This window comes from Poromitra crassiceps (genome assembly GCF_964638095.1).
Source record: "Poromitra crassiceps genome assembly, chromosome: 13".
NCBI classification, from domain to species: Eukaryota; Metazoa; Chordata; class Actinopteri; order Beryciformes; family Melamphaidae; genus Poromitra; species Poromitra crassiceps.
Window position 1 is genome coordinate 24,831,971 of NC_139644.1, and position 17,331 is coordinate 24,849,301.

A 17,331-nucleotide genomic window follows, 5' to 3' on the forward strand; every position below is an offset into this window, starting at 1 on the left:
TAACTCGGCCGTACATGGTCACACCCGCAACGAACTTCAGATGTTTGATGAGCATCCCAGAGCATTGAATGTATTCTGATCCATGCGGAGCCAGGATCTACATGGGTTAAAAATAATAATATTAACATGTTGTGAAGTATAGTGATCACATAACTGTTCAATGCTATGCTATATATGTTTTAATGATAATCAGTTATCTATATATGAAGCTACAATTTCATACTGTTGTCACAAGGTGGCAACAACGAGCTATTTATTTATTTATTTTCCTTGAATCAATCAATAAATTTGAGAAAAATAATAACAATGCACTCACCGGAGGCTCATTGGATCAAGCTCCTTGAAAAGAGTGTGAAACGATCCACTGGTATGTCTTTTAAGTAGCCAGTCCTTCACCCACATACGTTTAACTTTTTTTTCATGTTGTGTTTTTTCCTCCTCCTCCTCCAACATATCCATGAGTATTAATGCACTAATAGCTCTCTTCCTATTCTCGGGGCCCGGGACAGCCATATTTTATCTAACAAAGTAGCTAGCTAGCTAGCCAACCAGCCAGCCAGTGCCAGAAGAAAAACCGATACAACACCTCCGAGTCCGAATTGATATTTTCCAGCGAGAAAACGATATGAAATACGATACAAAGATGCAGAATGACAATTCTCACTTGAAAAAAGAAGAAAACCATACAATAGATGAAAAATGACCAATCTAGCTAGCTAGTTTTGCTGGAAGAAACTGCCAAGTTGCACGAGACTTGATTATTTTTTAATTGCTTTGTGTAACTGTGAAGTTGCATGGAAATTGGGTTGCATGCAACTTGCAACCTGCAACTAGTTGCGTGCAAGTTTCACCGTGTAAAGCCAGCCTTAAAATAAGTCAGAATAAGGCATCACTGCACTACTATCAAGAAAATGATACAACTCTTTAAACAAGTTGATTTGCATCAGAAACATGTGAAATAATTTAACCCTAGAAGCAGATTTCTTCTCTTATTTTAAGAAATGTAGGATTTCTAGGACTCAATATTAGACTGACTTGTTAAAATGGAGATTTTGCGCCATTGTGAACCGAAGATACAGAAGAACAATCGAAAGTAGAGTGTCTAATTCAACTATGATGAAATATTGCGACTATTGAGCTGACTATGCCTCTGAATTGGGCCCTTTAACAAACATGCAACATAGACAACACATGAGAAAGACACTGGAAACAAGAGTTGTGGTCATTCGATGGCAGGGGATTTGGAGAATTTGGAGACGTGCGCAGACAGCAATCCTACTTTGGGATGACCACTTTATGAGATCAGAGGGAGGGAGAGAGAGGAGAGGAAGGGTAAGAGCCTGTATGAGCCGAGGAGGAGGAGAGGAGCAGATAAGACACGAGGGTCAGCATCTCGACCACGGACGTCAGTTAGAGTGCGGGAGCAGCAGAGAACACGGCAACCTCAGTTTTGAAGTAGCCTACAGGCTTTGTATTGGCAGCCTCAACTCAAGACTGTAAACTGCATCACTGAGAGCATCGATATAAAATTTAGATTGCCGACAGGCTGGACAGGAAGAAGACAGGTTGATAAAAAGGGAGGACTGGTTAGATACGGTAGAAAGAGCCTCATCATCTAGTCATCCAGTATTCAGGCACCATGACGCACCAGGTCAGCAGCTCCCCGTTCCTCAAGCCCTTCTTCCTGAAGACGCCGGTCAGAGTGGTCAGCCCGCGGCAGCAGAGGCGACACACGCTCCCCGCCAGCGAGTTCAGAAACCTCACCCCGCAGGACGCCATCAGCGTGTTCGAGATCGAGAGGGAAGGTATGGAAACGTTCTGCTGTTCACAAATAGAGTAGGCCTATGTCTTAGACACGTTGCATTTTTTCTAACTTCAAATACAACTTGTAACAAGGGCGATATTTTCGAATACCTTGATATCGATAATGTGGCGATATTTTGGGAGTGAGCATTCATGTGTGCATAAGATATATGACAATTTTTTAAATTAGGAATGATCATTAGTAATCAGGAATGTGTAATCATTAATACGTAATGTGGATATGATGAGCAGGTGAAGCCAACCATCAGTCAGAACAGGCTAATTAGTTCAGAAAATTTTACATGTATTACTTTACTGTAACACAGCCTTTAAGACCAGGAAGAAGTAACATTTAAGTTATTTCACAATATTACAATAACCAAACCCCAGACAATATCTTGTGTCATTATCAATATTATATGGTATACCTTTTGCTCATGATACATGTGTTTAAATTATGATCAGGATTCAACATGTATTAGAAAGAGCAATATTCCATTGAGAATGGGGGGGTCATCACATTTCAAACACTGAAACATTAGGATACTCAATACCATCGTCTAAGTGCTGGTGTTAGCAGCCTTTTGACAAACTAGCAGAGCACACTTAAGATGATTAAGGGGCCCTATCTAATGCCTGGTGCGTTGGTAGTTTCTCCCTTTTTTTATTTTATTTACCACTGGGTCGTTGAAACATGTACTTTGATGTACTGACCCAGTGATAATTAAAAGAGAAAAAATTATATTTTGAGTGCTAGAAACTAGCAATGACCTTGGCCTTGCACCAGGCGTAAGATAGGGCCCCAAGTGTCTGCAACGAGAACAAGCGAATAAATGATTTCCCTCATCAATTTCTTCCCTCCCTCCCCTCAGCATTTGTCTCAGTGTCTGGAGAGTGTCCACTCACCCTGGACGAGGTGCTGAACTTCCTGGGCCAGTGTCCTGAGTTGTCCCTGGGTTGGTTTGAGGAGGGACAGCTGGTAGCCTTCATCATCGGCTCCGGCTGGGGCAAGGAGAGGCTCGCACAGGTGAGAAAACCCACTCTCCTTCTAGGAAAACATGCATTTATTGATCTGACAGAATATGCAAATCTTATTCCAGACAGATCTTATACATTTTGACAAACCCCTATAGTAAGCATGTGAATCTCATCTAATCTTTGGTGAGGGTATGGTACGTATCATACAGACATCACTAATGATTCTTTTTTAACGCTCCCATCCAGGAGGCCATGACTCAGCACGTCCCAGACAGCCACGCGGTGCACATCCACGTGCTCTCTGTGCACCGCCACTGTCGGCAGCAGGGCAAGGGCTCCATCCTGCTGTGGCGCTACCTCCAGTACCTGCGCTGCGTGCCGGGCCTCCGCCGCGCTCTGCTCATCTGCGAGGAGTTCCTGGTGTCCTTCTACCGCAAGGCCGGCTTCAAGGCCAAAGGCCCGTCGGCCATCTCCGTGTCCAACATGTGCTTCCAGGAGATGGAGTACACGATCGGCGGACAGGCGTACGCACGGCGGAACAGCAACTGCTAGTAGTGGCTAAGCTCTAAAGCCCCGCCCTCCTCCCACTTTACTCACATCTATGTAACGCAGACTCAGGGCACAAATGGTGACCAGACCACAGCTGACAGATGGAAATGCAGAGAGGCTTCGGCAGCAGCTGTAGTCAGGTCTTACTGGACTTCCTCATGTTAGTACCTCACAGCATCCCTTGACCCACTGCAGCAAGGAATGCGGTACAGTATGTACAGTAGGGGAGCAAGAAAAGCAACTGTTTTGAGATGGTAAGCAGGTAGTAAAGCAGGTGTAATCAATAGCATTAACAATGGTTCCATTCCATTTAGGTGTTCCAGTGCTAGGGGCCGTCGTGAATGTTTTTGATTCCACCTGCTCTGCTTCCTGCGTTACCACCTCAAAACGGTTGCAGTGAAATCAGCCTATGGCTTCCCATTGCAGTTGACAGTCTGACATGTATCAGCCATTGAATCAATATTCCTGAATCAATAGGCTTAGTGAGTTGAGTATTGTTAATTCCATTTATTTGTCTAAAATCAACCATGTTGTTTGATTATTTATATTATTAATGCATTAAAACTACAGTTGTGATGTAAATACTATTCTATTTTTGTAAAGCGATACATCCAGAGGTGTGATGAATTCATAGGCTTTGGCTCATTATTTTGTATGTGATTTGTAAATTTGTATCATTATCATGAAATTGAGTCATTAAAGAACCTGCTGATCATGTAGCCACTAACTGTTTGAATTGTCAATGCAATTGAAAATGTGTCTACAGCAGTAAGTGACAGGGAGAAGTATTTGATGTAAAGTGGATCAATTTTCTATGGGCCAAAGTCAAGTAAAATAGCTTAAGTTGAATAAACTTTATAAAATATTTTCATTCTACAGGCATTTTATGGTAATTTAGAGAAATTCAGACAAATTTCCATACTAATTTGTAGATTTGTTTTACTGTTGTATTCAGTTACATGTGAGTAGACAGGTAGCTAAAACACTACCGTGTTCAAAACAATAATCACTTCTTGAGAAGCAATTAACAAATAAAAGAAAACATTCGAGTGCTCAGCATAATGTAACAAAAATATGGCAGTAGTTGGTACATTTATCAACAAGGCACCAAAGGTATCAATATTTGATTTTTGTCCCTGGTTCTTTACAAGGTTGCCTGAATAATAATAAAACCTACTTCTGAACTGTGAATGTAAAAAAGAAAAAAGAAAAGAAATATTCCTTCTCTCTGTACCAGTGCTGGCTTCTCTAATCACTGCCCCACACACACGGGCAGCTGGGAGCTTTGTTGAGGTTTACAAGTGCCATATCCTTGTTTCACTGGCCAGTGAAGGAGTGTGACTGCCGGTGAAAAGGAAGGTGATTACAGGAAGTCCTTATGATCAGTGGCATATCTACTTATACTGACAGAGTAAAAAACACAAGCATGTCGTCAGAGTTCACAGAGAAGGGAGCGACACTCCCCTAGCCACACAGGGGGCAGAGTGGAGACGCAGACTGGCTGACATCATCTGCCAAATTGCCAATCCACATCTCTTGACCTGACGCCCTCCTGCTCGGCCGCGCTCAGACTCCGCGCTCTCAGTGGAGGTGAGCGTTGAGGTCGTACTTCTCGCAGAATTTGTCCGTGAAGGGGATGCACGTGAGCAGCTCGCACCATTCGCACTTGATGGGGTAGACGTAGAAGAGCACCGCCAGGCCCGCGAAGAGCCCCACAAACACCAGCAGGAAGACGATGATCTGGCAGCGTTTGCGGTACATGTCCATGCGGCCGAAGCTGATGTAGGGTAAGAAGGCGAAGGACAGGAAGAATCCGGAGATGAAGCCGCAGATGTGGGCGAAGTTGTCGATCCAGGGCAGCAGGCCGAAGGCGAAGAGGAACAGCACCACGCACAGCAGCTTGATGAAGGCCCTCCAGGGCTGAGCCAGGATCTGCCAGCTCTGGAACAGCTCCACAAACAGGCAGGCCAGGATGCCGAACTGAGAGCCAGCCGGACCCACCTGAGGCATGTGCGGAGAGAGAAACCAGTAAACCAGAGCAAACGCATGACATGTTCACAAATTACATCATCATGCAGGTGAATCTCGCACGCTGCTTCTACAGTATCTAATATGTAAGAGGCGATGTGACATCTCAGAGTGTTCGACTCGTGATCACCTCCGCTCTGTAGGGCAGGAAGATGGCTGAAGCGAGGTTGCCGGTGATGCCACTGATGATGTAAATGATTGAGATGCGCAGCCAGCCTGCCAGCTTCTCCAGGTCCCTCAGGATGGTCATCTGGAAAGCCACCGACACCAGGCAGTGAAGGATTCTGGGATGAAAGACACAAGACAAAATGCTGATATGCGTGCAATCTGCTATGAATGATAAAGGACAGCTGTGTGAGTGAGTGTGTGTGTGTGTGTGTGTGTGTATGTGTGTGTGTGTGCACGCGTGCGCACACACGCGTGTGTGCACGTGTGTGTATGTGTGTGTGTGCGTGTGCATATGTGTGTGAATGATCACGTGTCGGGAAGATAATCCACCTGTCTAGAAGAGGGAAACACCTCAACACCAAAGCTTGTCTCTATCTCCTTGAAGGCTAATGAGCGTGTGCAGCGAGGCACTTTCTTTAATTACCCAGGAGATAGATAAGAGACTGCATGAAGGTGAAGCACTGCTCGTCTTAACAGTGAGCTTAGCTCTTTGTGCTTAGAGACTGACAGGTCTGAACTACACCGAAGACGGCTTCTGATACACAGAACACCACTGTGAGCGAGGAGCCACTTCATCAGCAACTGTGTCAAATATATTGTGACATGAAACACTGCAGCCACTGCTACTATATCCACTATAGTAGCACTAGTAGTATAGTAATATCAACTATCTTATTCAGCCCATCTTATATTAGATGGTTTTGGAAATGCTTTGGCAACATAATATAACCAATTACCTTTGATAGCAAATCATACAGGATAATCTGGGAACACCAATGTATCTTTTAATCACCCTGCAGTCTACCGCTGGGTTCTGACCCAGTCTCTGAAAAACAGTCGATTCAAGATTCAAGATATTTATTGTCACTCTGTTGTACAATTACGCACATGTGACATTCTTATGCTAGGGGGCTCCATTACAGGACATAGTGCCAGTACAGGCAAACTGTTGTAATGGTTGAGACACATTAGACAACCTCTCCTTGTTTTCCTCCAGTAGGGTGATCTGTTTTACATTTTATTCTGCTTCATGGTACCCTGTTTTTTACTTATATGTGTATACTATTGGGTGGTAAATATTTTTCACATAGTTTAATTTTTTTTCTTTTTTCACCTTACACACATTTGCCAGCTGAAAAAAAACACTATGTAGAATAAAGTGTCCATAAAATTTCAATCAAATGCAACCTAGTACAATGAACTGCGTTTCATCTCCTACAAATCCCTGAGTTCTGTCTATTTGTTTCTGTTGCTGGGCACACGTCCGAATAAACAATGCTACTTTTCAAGCTCTTTTTTGCAGAGCATCAGTCTAACAATGAAGAGACCGACTATGTGAGGTCAGACACCCACGACTAATCCAGCATGCAGGAAGAGTGAGAGCCAGAGTCTGTAAAACTGATCTGAGGTCAGCCGCGACTCACCCAGCATGCGGGAAGAGTGGGAGCCAGAGTCTGTAAAACTGATCTGAGGTCAGCCGCGACTCACCCAGCATGCAGGAAGAGTGAGAGCCAGAGTCTGTAAAACTGATCTGGGATCTCCGGGTTGAGGAAAGGCAGCAGGCCACACACGTCATCCATGCAGTGCACCTGGCAGGAGACAGGACACAGCAGATTATATCATCCTGAAAATTACATTAATTACCACTAAGATACACACAGGAAAGCAAAATGTGAATACTGCGCTTACTACAGATGTACAGTAGCCATCATAAAACATAAACAGCATGCAGAAGATGACAGATACTAGTACACTGCTGATCCACATACTACTATAACACAAATGTTCTCCTTCAATCTTTTTTCGAGACGAAATTAGCTTTATTGCAGGAAAAAAAGGACAATAGATGTGTGACAGATGACAATGATGAGACTAATACAACTACCACTACTGTATATGCATGTAATAGGCCTACTGAGAAAATAAACATGACTAGTGAATACAGAACACATTCAATTGGCTAGGTGGGCTTGGTTAGCTATCTTATACTTTCTGTTTGAGAGAAATTGTGTGTGTATTTGTGCATGTATTATTGTGCTGCTTGCTAACTTAGACAAATTATCTTTCAGGCTAATAAAGGTCTGTTTTCTATTCTATTCTATTGAATGAGTGTGATCTGCTGAGCTGATTAGACGTATCGGTTACCGCAGACTTCTGTCATAATGATGTGCTGAACCTCTTCTAATGGCTTGATAAAGATGAAACGCATCAATGAGGAGAGAGTTGCTTACTTGAGAGCAGAGAGTCGCCTCCTCGTGAAAGTAGCCGTTCATGAAGTCACAATATTCCCGGGATGTGATCTCACACCTTGAAGAATGGGGCAACCACAGTAAATTAAGAGTCCTTCATCATGTGTGTGACGAGTATACATGTTCCTAGTAGGTTCATAAGATCTCCTCATTAAGAGTCCTTCATCATGTGTGTGACGAGTATACATGTTCCTAGTAGGTTCATAAGATCTCCTCATTAAGAGGCCTTCATCATGTGTGTGACAAGTATACATGTTCCTAGTAGGTTCATAAGATCTCCTCATTAAGAGTCCTTCATCATGTGTGTGATGAGTATACATGTTCCTAGTAGGTTCATAAGATCTCCTCATTAAGAGGCCTTCATCATGTGTGTGATGAGTATACATGTTCCTAGTAGGTTCATAAGATCTCCTCATTAAGAGTCCTTCATCATGTGTGTGATGAGTATACATGTTTCTAGTAGGTTCATAAGATCTCCTCATTAAGAGGCCTTCATCATGTGTGTGACAAGTATACATGTTCCTAGTAGGTTCATAAGATCTCCTCATTAAGAGTCCTTCATCATGTGTGTGACGAGTATACATGTTCCTAGTAGGTTCATAAGATCTCCTCATTAAGAGTCCTTCATCATGTGTGTGATGAGTATACATGTTCCTAGTAGGTTCATAATATCTCCTCATTAAGAGTCCTTCATCATGTGTGTGATGAGTATACATGTTCCTAGTAGGTTCATAAGATCTCCTCATTAAGAGTCCTTCATCATGTGTGTGATGAGTATACATGTTCCTAGTAGGTTCATAATATCTCCTCATTAAGAGTCCTTCATCATGTGTGTGACGAGTATACATGTTCCTAGTAGGTTCATAATATCTCCTCATTAAGAGGCCTTCATCATGTGTGTGACAAGTATACATGTTCCTAGTAGGTTCATAAGATCTCCTCATTAAGAGTCCTTCATCATGTGTGTGATGAGTATACATGTTCCTAGTAGGTTCATAATATCTCCTCATTAAGAGTCCTTCATCATGTGTGTGATGAGTATACATGTTCCTAGTAGGTTCATAAGATCTCCTCATTAAGAGTCCTTCATCATGTGTGTGATGAGTATACATGTTCCTAGTAGGTTCATAATATCTCCTCATTAAGAGTCCTTCATCATGTGTGTGATGAGTATACATGTTTCTAGTAGGTTCATAAGATCTCCTCATTAAGAGGCCTTCATCATGTGTGTGACTAGTATACATGTTCCTAGTAGGTTCATAAGATCTCCTCATTAAGAGTCCTTCATCATGTGTGTGATGAGTATACATGTTCCTAGTAGGTTCCTAAGATCTCCTCATTAAGAGTCCTTCATCATGTGTGTGATGAGTATACATGTTCCTAGTAGGTTCCTAAGATCTCCTCATTAAGAGTCCTTCATCATGTGTGTGACAAGTATACATGTTCCTATAGGTTCATAAGATCTCCTCATTAAGAGGCCTTCATCATGTGTGTGACAACTATACATGTTCCTAGTAGGTTCATAAGATCTCCTCATTAAGAGTCCTTCATCATGTGTGTGACTAGTATACATGTTCCTAGTAGGTTCATAAGATATCCTCATTAAGAGTCCTTCATCATGTGTGTGACAACTATACACGTTCCTAGTAGGTTCATAAGATCTCCTCATTAAGAGTCCTTCATCATGTGTGTGACGAGTATACATGTTCCTAGTAGGTTCATAAGATCTCCTCATTAAGAGTCCTTCATCATGTGTGTGATGAGTATACATGTTCCTAGTAGGTTCATAAGATCTCCTCATTAAGAGTCCTTCATCATGTGTGTGACTAGTATACATGTTCCTAGTAGGTTCATAAGATCTCCTCATTAAGAGTCCTTCATCATGTGTGTGATGAGTATACATGTTCCTAGTAGGTTCATAAGATCTCCTCATTAAGAGTCCTTCATCATGTGTGTGACGAGTATACATGTTCCTAGTAGGTTCATAATATCTCCTCATTAAGAGTCCTTCATCATGTGTGTGACGAGTATACATGTTCCTAGTAGGTTCATAAGATCTCCTCATTAAGAGTCCTTCATCATGTGTGTGACGAGTATACATGTTCCTAGTAGGTTCATAAGATCTCCTCATTAAGAGTCCTTCATCATGTGTGTGACAAGTATACATGTTCCTAGTAGGTTCATAATATCTCCTCATTAAGAGTCCTTCATCATGTGTGTGACGAGTATACATGTTCCTAGTAGGTTCATAAGATCTCCTCATTAAGAGTCCTTCATCATGTGTGTGACTAGTATACATGTTCCTAGTAGGTTCATAAGATCTCCTCATTAAGAGTCCTTCATCATGTGTGTGATGAGTATACATGTTCCTAGTAGGTTCATAAGATCTCCTCACCTCCCTTTGGTTCCAATGCAGCAGGGCCGGCCTGTGATGGTGCAGTCTATGTGAGGCAGGTTGGTATGGTTCCCTGTGTTGTACCTGGTGCAAATCTACAAGCCAGAGCAGAGGAACCACAGTCAGGAAGTGGACATGTGACATCTCCCTGCTGCGAGTGATGCAGGCGCCACTTGAACCAGTCAGCAACAAGATGGATCATCCCTCCAAGTTTCATCAAAATCGGATCAATGTTGTCTGAGGTATTGCATTCAAGTTTTTCAAGAATGCTGAACTTGAATTATAAGGCCCCCCATCAGTATCTAAAAAAATCTGTATATTTTTTTCAAACTGTGGAACATGTTGCAAAGAGGCATCGTCCCTCCAAAATGTCAAAATCACCTAGGATTTCATCATGTTTTTGTATACAGTCAATGTGTTTGACGGACAGAAGGACAGACACAGCCCCAGTAGCTGCTGAGCCTCTGATGTCAAAAATAGCAAAACTCACCGGCCACTTGGTGATGTCATCGGGCCATTCATGAGGCGATACCGAGGCAGGCTCTAGACATATCCTTTAGTGAGAGAAACCAAACAATAAATATACGTTGACTCATACTTCAGTGAGGCTGTGAATGGAGTTTTGATTGTGTGTTTAACAGTGTAGCTCACCTCGGGTCCTGATGGCACACAGAGCCATAGTTTCTGTTTTTACCTCCCAGCTGAGGAGCACTCGGATGCTCCGGCCATTTTACCCACACAGCTAGCGTACTCTAGGATACAAAGTGGAGAGTGGATGGGTGTGAGTGTGGATAAAACTCCCCATTTTAAGTTGCTAATCTTATGTTGCTTTCCTTGATGTTATTAATGTATTACATTAACACACTAATGTATATTTACTACATATCTTGTATACTGTACAGAACAGATGTATATTTGTTTTATGTTTTATATTTTGTGTAACCTAACAGCTGTATTCTATAGTCTCTATTCTGTACCCTGTTTTTATATTTGCCTTATAACATCTAGGGACAAACATTGCAAACTAGCTTAGGCTATAAATGTCAGGATATATAACAAAGACAGTTTCCTGTGAATGCTCTATGTTTATGTATCTGTCCCTATAGAAATAAACTTTTCAATCAATCAATCAATCAATCAAATCCACAGAGAAGGAATTTGAATTGCCCACTGTTTAGACGGGTGGCTGGATTAATCATGACAAATGGAGGAAGACAGGTAGAGAGCGAGGTTCGATTACAAACCGAGCACTCCTCCGAGGAGGTTTGGAGACAGCCGGAGCGATCGTTGCGCACACAGCAGGCAGAGTTGCGTTCGATAGCTCTCTTGTCCCTGATCAGATCATGCACCTGCTTATCCTGCCGCATGCAGGGAGAGAATTTGGCCCCCAAGTGGATCAGAGCCTCCTAACAATGGAAAGAGTTTGCACACAGTGAGGACAGAGGTTCAAATCTAAAAGGCTGTATGTATTAATACACTGGTATATACGATTCTTTCTCTTATTCATATTATCTGTGGAACACAATCACAATCACGTGAAGAAAAGTACAATACTGGGGACCATGCTTACCGAACTAGGGCCGATCCAAAAGTTCTCCTGCTGTACAAACTTGACATTTTCATACACACCTTTGTTTCTTAAAACCTAAGACAAGAGACGCCCACATGACAAAGATGAAAGTGATTTAGTGAAATAAAATCCTTCTGAAAGTGGGAAATAGAAGAATCTCCTCAACAGGAGTGGGGACTCACAGAATCAACCGTCTCATGCTGGGAGAAGCCCACTGGTGCGATACCATAGATGCACACGGCCAAGATAGTGATCAGCAAATGGACAACAGTGATCCAGTATGTAAAAAAAGGCCTGGAGGAGACAGAACACCAATATTAACCAAACGGGAAAAAAAATCCATCAATATGAGAGAAGAGGGAAGGAGCGGCGTGGTACCTATGGTCGTCCATGTCCTCTATCTGCCTCTTGACGTAGCTGTCAATGCGCTTGCGGTAGGTGCGGTTTGTGAGCTTCCCGACCATGCCCAACCCGTAGGGCCTCTTCTCCCGGGCAAACAGCTTCTTGACGGGCACAACGATGCGCTGCCCCCGCCGCTGGCCGTTAATGCTCACCACCTCCTGCCGCAGGGGCACCTTGGGCGGCGCGGGGGTTCCCTCTTTGGCCTTACGCCACCCTCGCTCCAGAGGCCTGGAGAGGAAATGCACATCAGTCTTTTAATTAACAACAACCATGAAATAAACTCAAAACCCTGTTTCCTGCATCCCTGCACCAGATGCCTGTGACTTAATTGCCTTCACTCAGTGTAGACAAGTGCTAAATAAATCATTGTTTTATAAAGCCCTATTGGCTAACACTGCATCTTGTAGACAAGCACTGGCTCCTCCTCAGACAGCAGGATGTGACTCACAGCATGAGGTGGCTTCTCTCCAGCTCTGTTTTATCCAGAGCGCTGCCCGTCAGCTCCGTCTCATCCAGATTGCTGCTGGGCTCCGCGTCTTTCATGGCGGCCTCAGACGGCGTCTCAAACACCTCGTCTGCAAACGTGGACAACTCCTCATGCATCAGGATGTCCTGTAGGTGGAGGGAGGAGAAGCAACACATCATGTTGTTGTTGTTTTCATAATAACAAACACAGTGATGGAGTAACAGCATTATTGTATTCCCTCCCTTACTCTGGCAAAGAAGGAGGTGTCCAGCTCATCAGGAAAGTCCATTACATCTTCCTCCATGAAGCTGGCAGGGGTGAAGCTGCGCCTTTGGGCCCGTCTCAGAGTGTTGTCCCGCAATGAGCGCCCCTGACACATGCACACGCATGCACGCACACAAACACACACACACACACACACACACACACACACACACACACACACACACACACACACACACACACAAATTAGTTATAATTGATTACGGTACATTTACATGTATGCAGCACTTTTCTAATCATAATCATAATAATAATAATTAATCTGTGATCTGTGATTCTCTGTTGTCGGCACAACCTTTTTCTCCCAACCGTACAACTACCGTATTCCTCTGCTAAACGCCTGCACAGAGCCGCGGCGCTGGATTACTCCGCAGATCAGCTGTTATTTTGGGTTATTTCTCCCGGTTTGTTAGTGAAGACACAACAAATAGAATACATGAACGAAAATATGAGTGATTTTGATAGCGACAAGAGGATACAATTATGAACCAGAGAGAGTAATATACAGAAGAGGAACTTTTGCAGAGAGAGAGTGAACAGGCAGAAAGAGAGATACGAGGAACTGCCATAATATGCTGCCTAAATGCCGGTGTCCTGCAGACCTTTTTCACCATTCCCAGGATAAATTGGGGAAAACGTCCCAGACCAGAGAGGCCAGGTGACTTGTTGTCTCTAAAGTAAGTCAGTGTTTTGTCTCTCTTCTAAGCCTTCCTTCTGTGCTCTGTGCAGGCGTTTAGCCGAGGAATACGGTAGTTCTACGGTTGGGAGGAAATGTAGTGCCGAATGAGAGGGCTGTTTGACGGTAAAGTAAAACGCTGAAAAAGGGACGGCTTTAGCTCAGGAGGTTGAGCGGGTCGGCCAATGACGCAAGGGTTGGCGGTTCGATCCCCGCTCCCTCCCAGCTGCTGTCGTTGTGTCCTTGGGCAAGACACTTAACCCCAAATTGCTCCCGATGGTGTGTAGGCACCCTGCGTGGCAGCCTGCCGCCATTGGTGTATGAATGGGTGAATGTAGACTATCTACTCATTGTAAAGCGCTTTGGATAAAAGCGCTATATAAATGCAGACCATTTACCATTTACCATGAAAATTGTCAAAATAGAGCATGTACACTGATATTGATTTGTTTAGGTGCCTAGGTGGGCGTTGTTTTAGGTAGCTAAATTACGTTTTAGGTCTTGGCCCCCTGTAGCCTACTAGAGAGACAGAGCTGTGGAGCCTGTTGCTTCAGAGTGCTGGGTCTCGATAGACGGTGCGCTCAGCGTCCAGAACACTGTACCTATTTCAGTTAGTGTATAGAACTAGCTGATAGGACCCCACTTCAAACAAACCAAACTATCCCTTTAAGGCTGTGCTGATGTTTATTGACGACAGAGTCAGGACCTCGGTTTAAGACTGTGCTGACTCACAGGGGCATTGGAGATATTATTCATACTGGAGGGACCAGATCCCTCAGCCCAGAGGGAAGAGCACCTCCTACTGGTCCTCCAACACCACTTTGAGCACCAGGTAGTCTCTCATCCAATGACTAATCACAGCCAAATTTCTATGGCTCTTACACAGTACACAGTAAAAATGAAAATATATGGATAATTTGAGGTTGCATAATGCTTTAGATTTTAAATCCAGTGGATCTGGTTCCTTGCGGCTCACCTTGACCAGCGCTGCTGCAGCCCTGAAGCTCATCTTGGCCACAGACTCCCTCTTGCGGCGACGGGGCAGCCGGTTGAGACCTGAGCGGGAGCTGGTGAAGGAGCAGAGTGAGGCGGCTCCAGGGGTGATGGGTGTCTGAGGCACGCTGTAGCCGTCCACCTCCTCCACCATGCGGAAGGCTCGCCCTCGAGCCAGCGGGTCCACGATCTGGGGACGGACAGGAAGAACGAGCAGTTAGAAGGGAATGAAAGAGGGATAGATTTCACCTACAGTACGATTCTCTGTCTCAGGACATGAATAAGACAAATAAAAAATGTTTGGGTTCTAATACACTTTTATGCTGAAATGAGTTCCTAACTGACAAATATCAATGTTATTCTCCTTACATGTGGCAGGGTCACAGGGACTGGTGTTTTGGGTAACAAGGTAATTTTTTTCAGTTTTTTACAGATTATGAAAGTGCAGATTGTAAGCTTTCAAATGATGTGTCAATTGAAATCTGAAAATGCTTATTTGAATGTCCGTACCCCTAAATGCAACATTCAGAGAAAATCGCCCTGAAAGTTGGTGAACAAGCTTGATTTTCCATAGTCTCTCAAGCCAGTCTATCTCTCCCACAATCTTCGAATACTCCAGAGACAGTCTTGTACTTTAGCCCGTTAAAAATTGGCCAGAGGAAGTTGTCATCTTCCAAAGAAAAAACACTTCAGACCGGAGGAAGTTTGATGGTATTCGACCAATCACGACACATGTAAATAAAACCGATGCAGGTGATTGGAGAAATTTGCGGATGTGCCCGCCTTCAGCAGATGTCCCGCCTTATTTCCGTTTTTACAAACTTTCTCCTCTATCATCAAGTACAGATGGGTAGGCGGAAGGAAGCATTTGCAAATTGCGGGAGCCAATCTGTTTCAAGAGGTTTTCCCTGAAAAAGTTTACTTTGCCAATATGATTTTAATGATCCCAATGTTTGTTACATTGAGTGCGGTAGTTAGTTAAGTTAAAACCTCTTTCTTTCTTAAAAAAATTAACATTTTATCTTGATTTGTGCAATGTCATGGTTGCCTACTTGTTTTCACCAGACTGTCACATATTTCATCTAAAAATGTCTACTTTTTAGAGCACATGCAGTACTGTACCTTGACTGAAATTGGAGAAAGATCAACAACAGCCACAGCCAGATGACAACTGGCTAGTCAAATAAGAACATGCATTCACCAAAGACACATGTGCTTTACTGTACCTTTTGCATGCCATGCTGAGAGGTGGGGACATAGAGAGGAGGCGGGGTCTCTGTACTGGTTAGAGAGATGTTGTCCTGGCTGGGCAGATCCATCTCTCGTATCACCTGCGGCTTCAGCTTCCCGTAGCGCAGGCTGCAGTGGCGCAGGCTCTTCCTCTGCCATTTCTGCGTGGCATCGCCGTCCTTACTGACCCCAAACCAGTCCGCTGTGCCCCTGACACCACAAACACACACACATGCTCGTTCTGCAGCTCGTCCCTCACAGACAGATTAAACCCTAGCTATCTGGCACACTAACACTGGCCAAAGAGGTATAGATATAGATATAGATATATATAGATATAGATTAAACCCGAGCTATCTAGCACACTAAAACTGGCCAAAGAGATATAGAGCTACTGATTGATGTCCCTCCTAAGAGTCCCTAGTGGGTTGGCAAACATGCAAGGCACTGATAAGGCCCGATTTCCCAGGATAGAAAAAAAAACCTGCCCTCAGTCAGAGGGAATAAGCCCAGACATGTTTGGGTCCAGACACAGAGAAAGACAGGCACACACGCACGCACACGCACACGCACACGCACACGGACACACACGGACACACACTGCACAGCAGGCTCAAATATTCTCCCAAAGTCTACATGTTCAAAGAGAGAGAGAGAGAGAGAGATAGATGACTGGGTTCTGAGTACTGGCCGGGTACTGAGTTCTAATACTGCAAAAAAAAAAAAAAAAAAAGTTCTGACTTAGTGGATCCTTCCAAGACCAAGGACCACGATGGAAACAAGTCTTTGACTTTATTGTGTCTGTTTCATGTGTTCTTTTTGACCAAACATCAAATAAAATCAATCAATCAATCATAAAAGTATATCAACAAATGCATAGAATAAAGCATTCTTTGGAGATTTTATTTGTGCCCTGGATTCTCCTCTTGATCCCCTTCCAACCAAACTCTGATGAATATAACCACAACACGTTGTAGTTAATAAGTACCAGAGCAAACAATGTCCCCACACCCCGAGGCCAGGAAGTGGAAGTGGAAACATTTTACACAGGAAGTTCAGGCAAGCTATAGCTATTTGTAAACTGGCTAATTACCAGTTGCAGAGTATGCATGTGAACGCTTGATGCCCTCAAGTCCTGCATGAGCACAGCTAACCAAACCTACTGAATAAATGATACGGAAATAATGGCCCAGTTAGGTTAGCGTCTATATCTCGCTAGCTCCGCTCAGCCTTCCTTGTATTACATAATTCTATTCAAATCAAAACTGGTTGTCTGGTCTTGTTTACAATGCCTTCCAAATATGTGTCAGTGACATGACTGAATCGCTAGAATACCAGCAGCTGTGTGCCCATCCCTTTGCCTTAAGGCGCTGCTGTAACGCAGGCCATGCCCTCGCTGACCTCGCCTGCTATAAATAGAGCGCAGCGCAGTTGAACACCTGGATGCCGAGGCATGGACCAATCAGATTTAATCTGCGTCCAATAAAGACCCCGTCAGGCAAACCAAACCCAGCCACAGCCTTCTCCAGCCCAACCTCTGGC

At 43.7% G+C, this 17,331-nt stretch overlaps 2 protein-coding genes across 3 annotated transcripts in view; one reads left to right on the top strand and one right to left on the bottom strand.

Annotated features, from left to right (window-relative positions):
- Nucleotides 1-1,639: 1,639 nt before the first annotated feature.
- Nucleotides 1,640-3,333, top strand: aanat2 (arylalkylamine N-acetyltransferase 2; the record flags this gene model as incomplete). Its single annotated transcript, XM_083649541.1, has 3 exons — nt 1,640-1,805; nt 2,676-2,830; nt 3,028-3,333. 3 exons carry the CDS (start codon nt 1,640-1,642, stop codon nt 3,331-3,333), a joined length of 627 nt encoding a protein of 208 aa, XP_083505667.1.
- A 1,449-nt stretch (nt 3,334-4,782) lies between these two features.
- The window catches only part of rhbdf1a (rhomboid 5 homolog 1a), a 39,358-nt gene continuing 26,809 nt past the window's right edge, over nt 4,783-17,331 (bottom strand). For both annotated transcript variants that reach the window (XM_083649509.1, XM_083649510.1), the window contains exons 4-18: nt 15,786-15,999; nt 14,543-14,749; nt 12,856-12,978; nt 12,591-12,754; nt 12,119-12,370; nt 11,923-12,034; nt 11,741-11,815; nt 11,415-11,576; nt 10,822-10,922; nt 10,661-10,724; nt 10,171-10,265; nt 7,758-7,833; nt 7,015-7,115; nt 5,489-5,642; nt 4,783-5,331 (exon numbers count right to left, since the gene is read on the bottom strand). In XM_083649509.1, the coding sequence (XP_083505635.1) occupies nt 4,912-5,331; nt 5,489-5,642; nt 7,015-7,115; nt 7,758-7,833; nt 10,171-10,265; nt 10,661-10,724; nt 10,822-10,922; nt 11,415-11,576; nt 11,741-11,815; nt 11,923-12,034; nt 12,119-12,370; nt 12,591-12,754; nt 12,856-12,978; nt 14,543-14,749; nt 15,786-15,999 (2,320 nt within the window). In that variant the 3' untranslated portion in view covers nt 4,783-4,911. The remainder of the gene's footprint in view (nt 5,332-5,488; nt 5,643-7,014; nt 7,116-7,757; nt 7,834-10,170; nt 10,266-10,660; nt 10,725-10,821; nt 10,923-11,414; nt 11,577-11,740; nt 11,816-11,922; nt 12,035-12,118; nt 12,371-12,590; nt 12,755-12,855; nt 12,979-14,542; nt 14,750-15,785; nt 16,000-17,331) is intronic.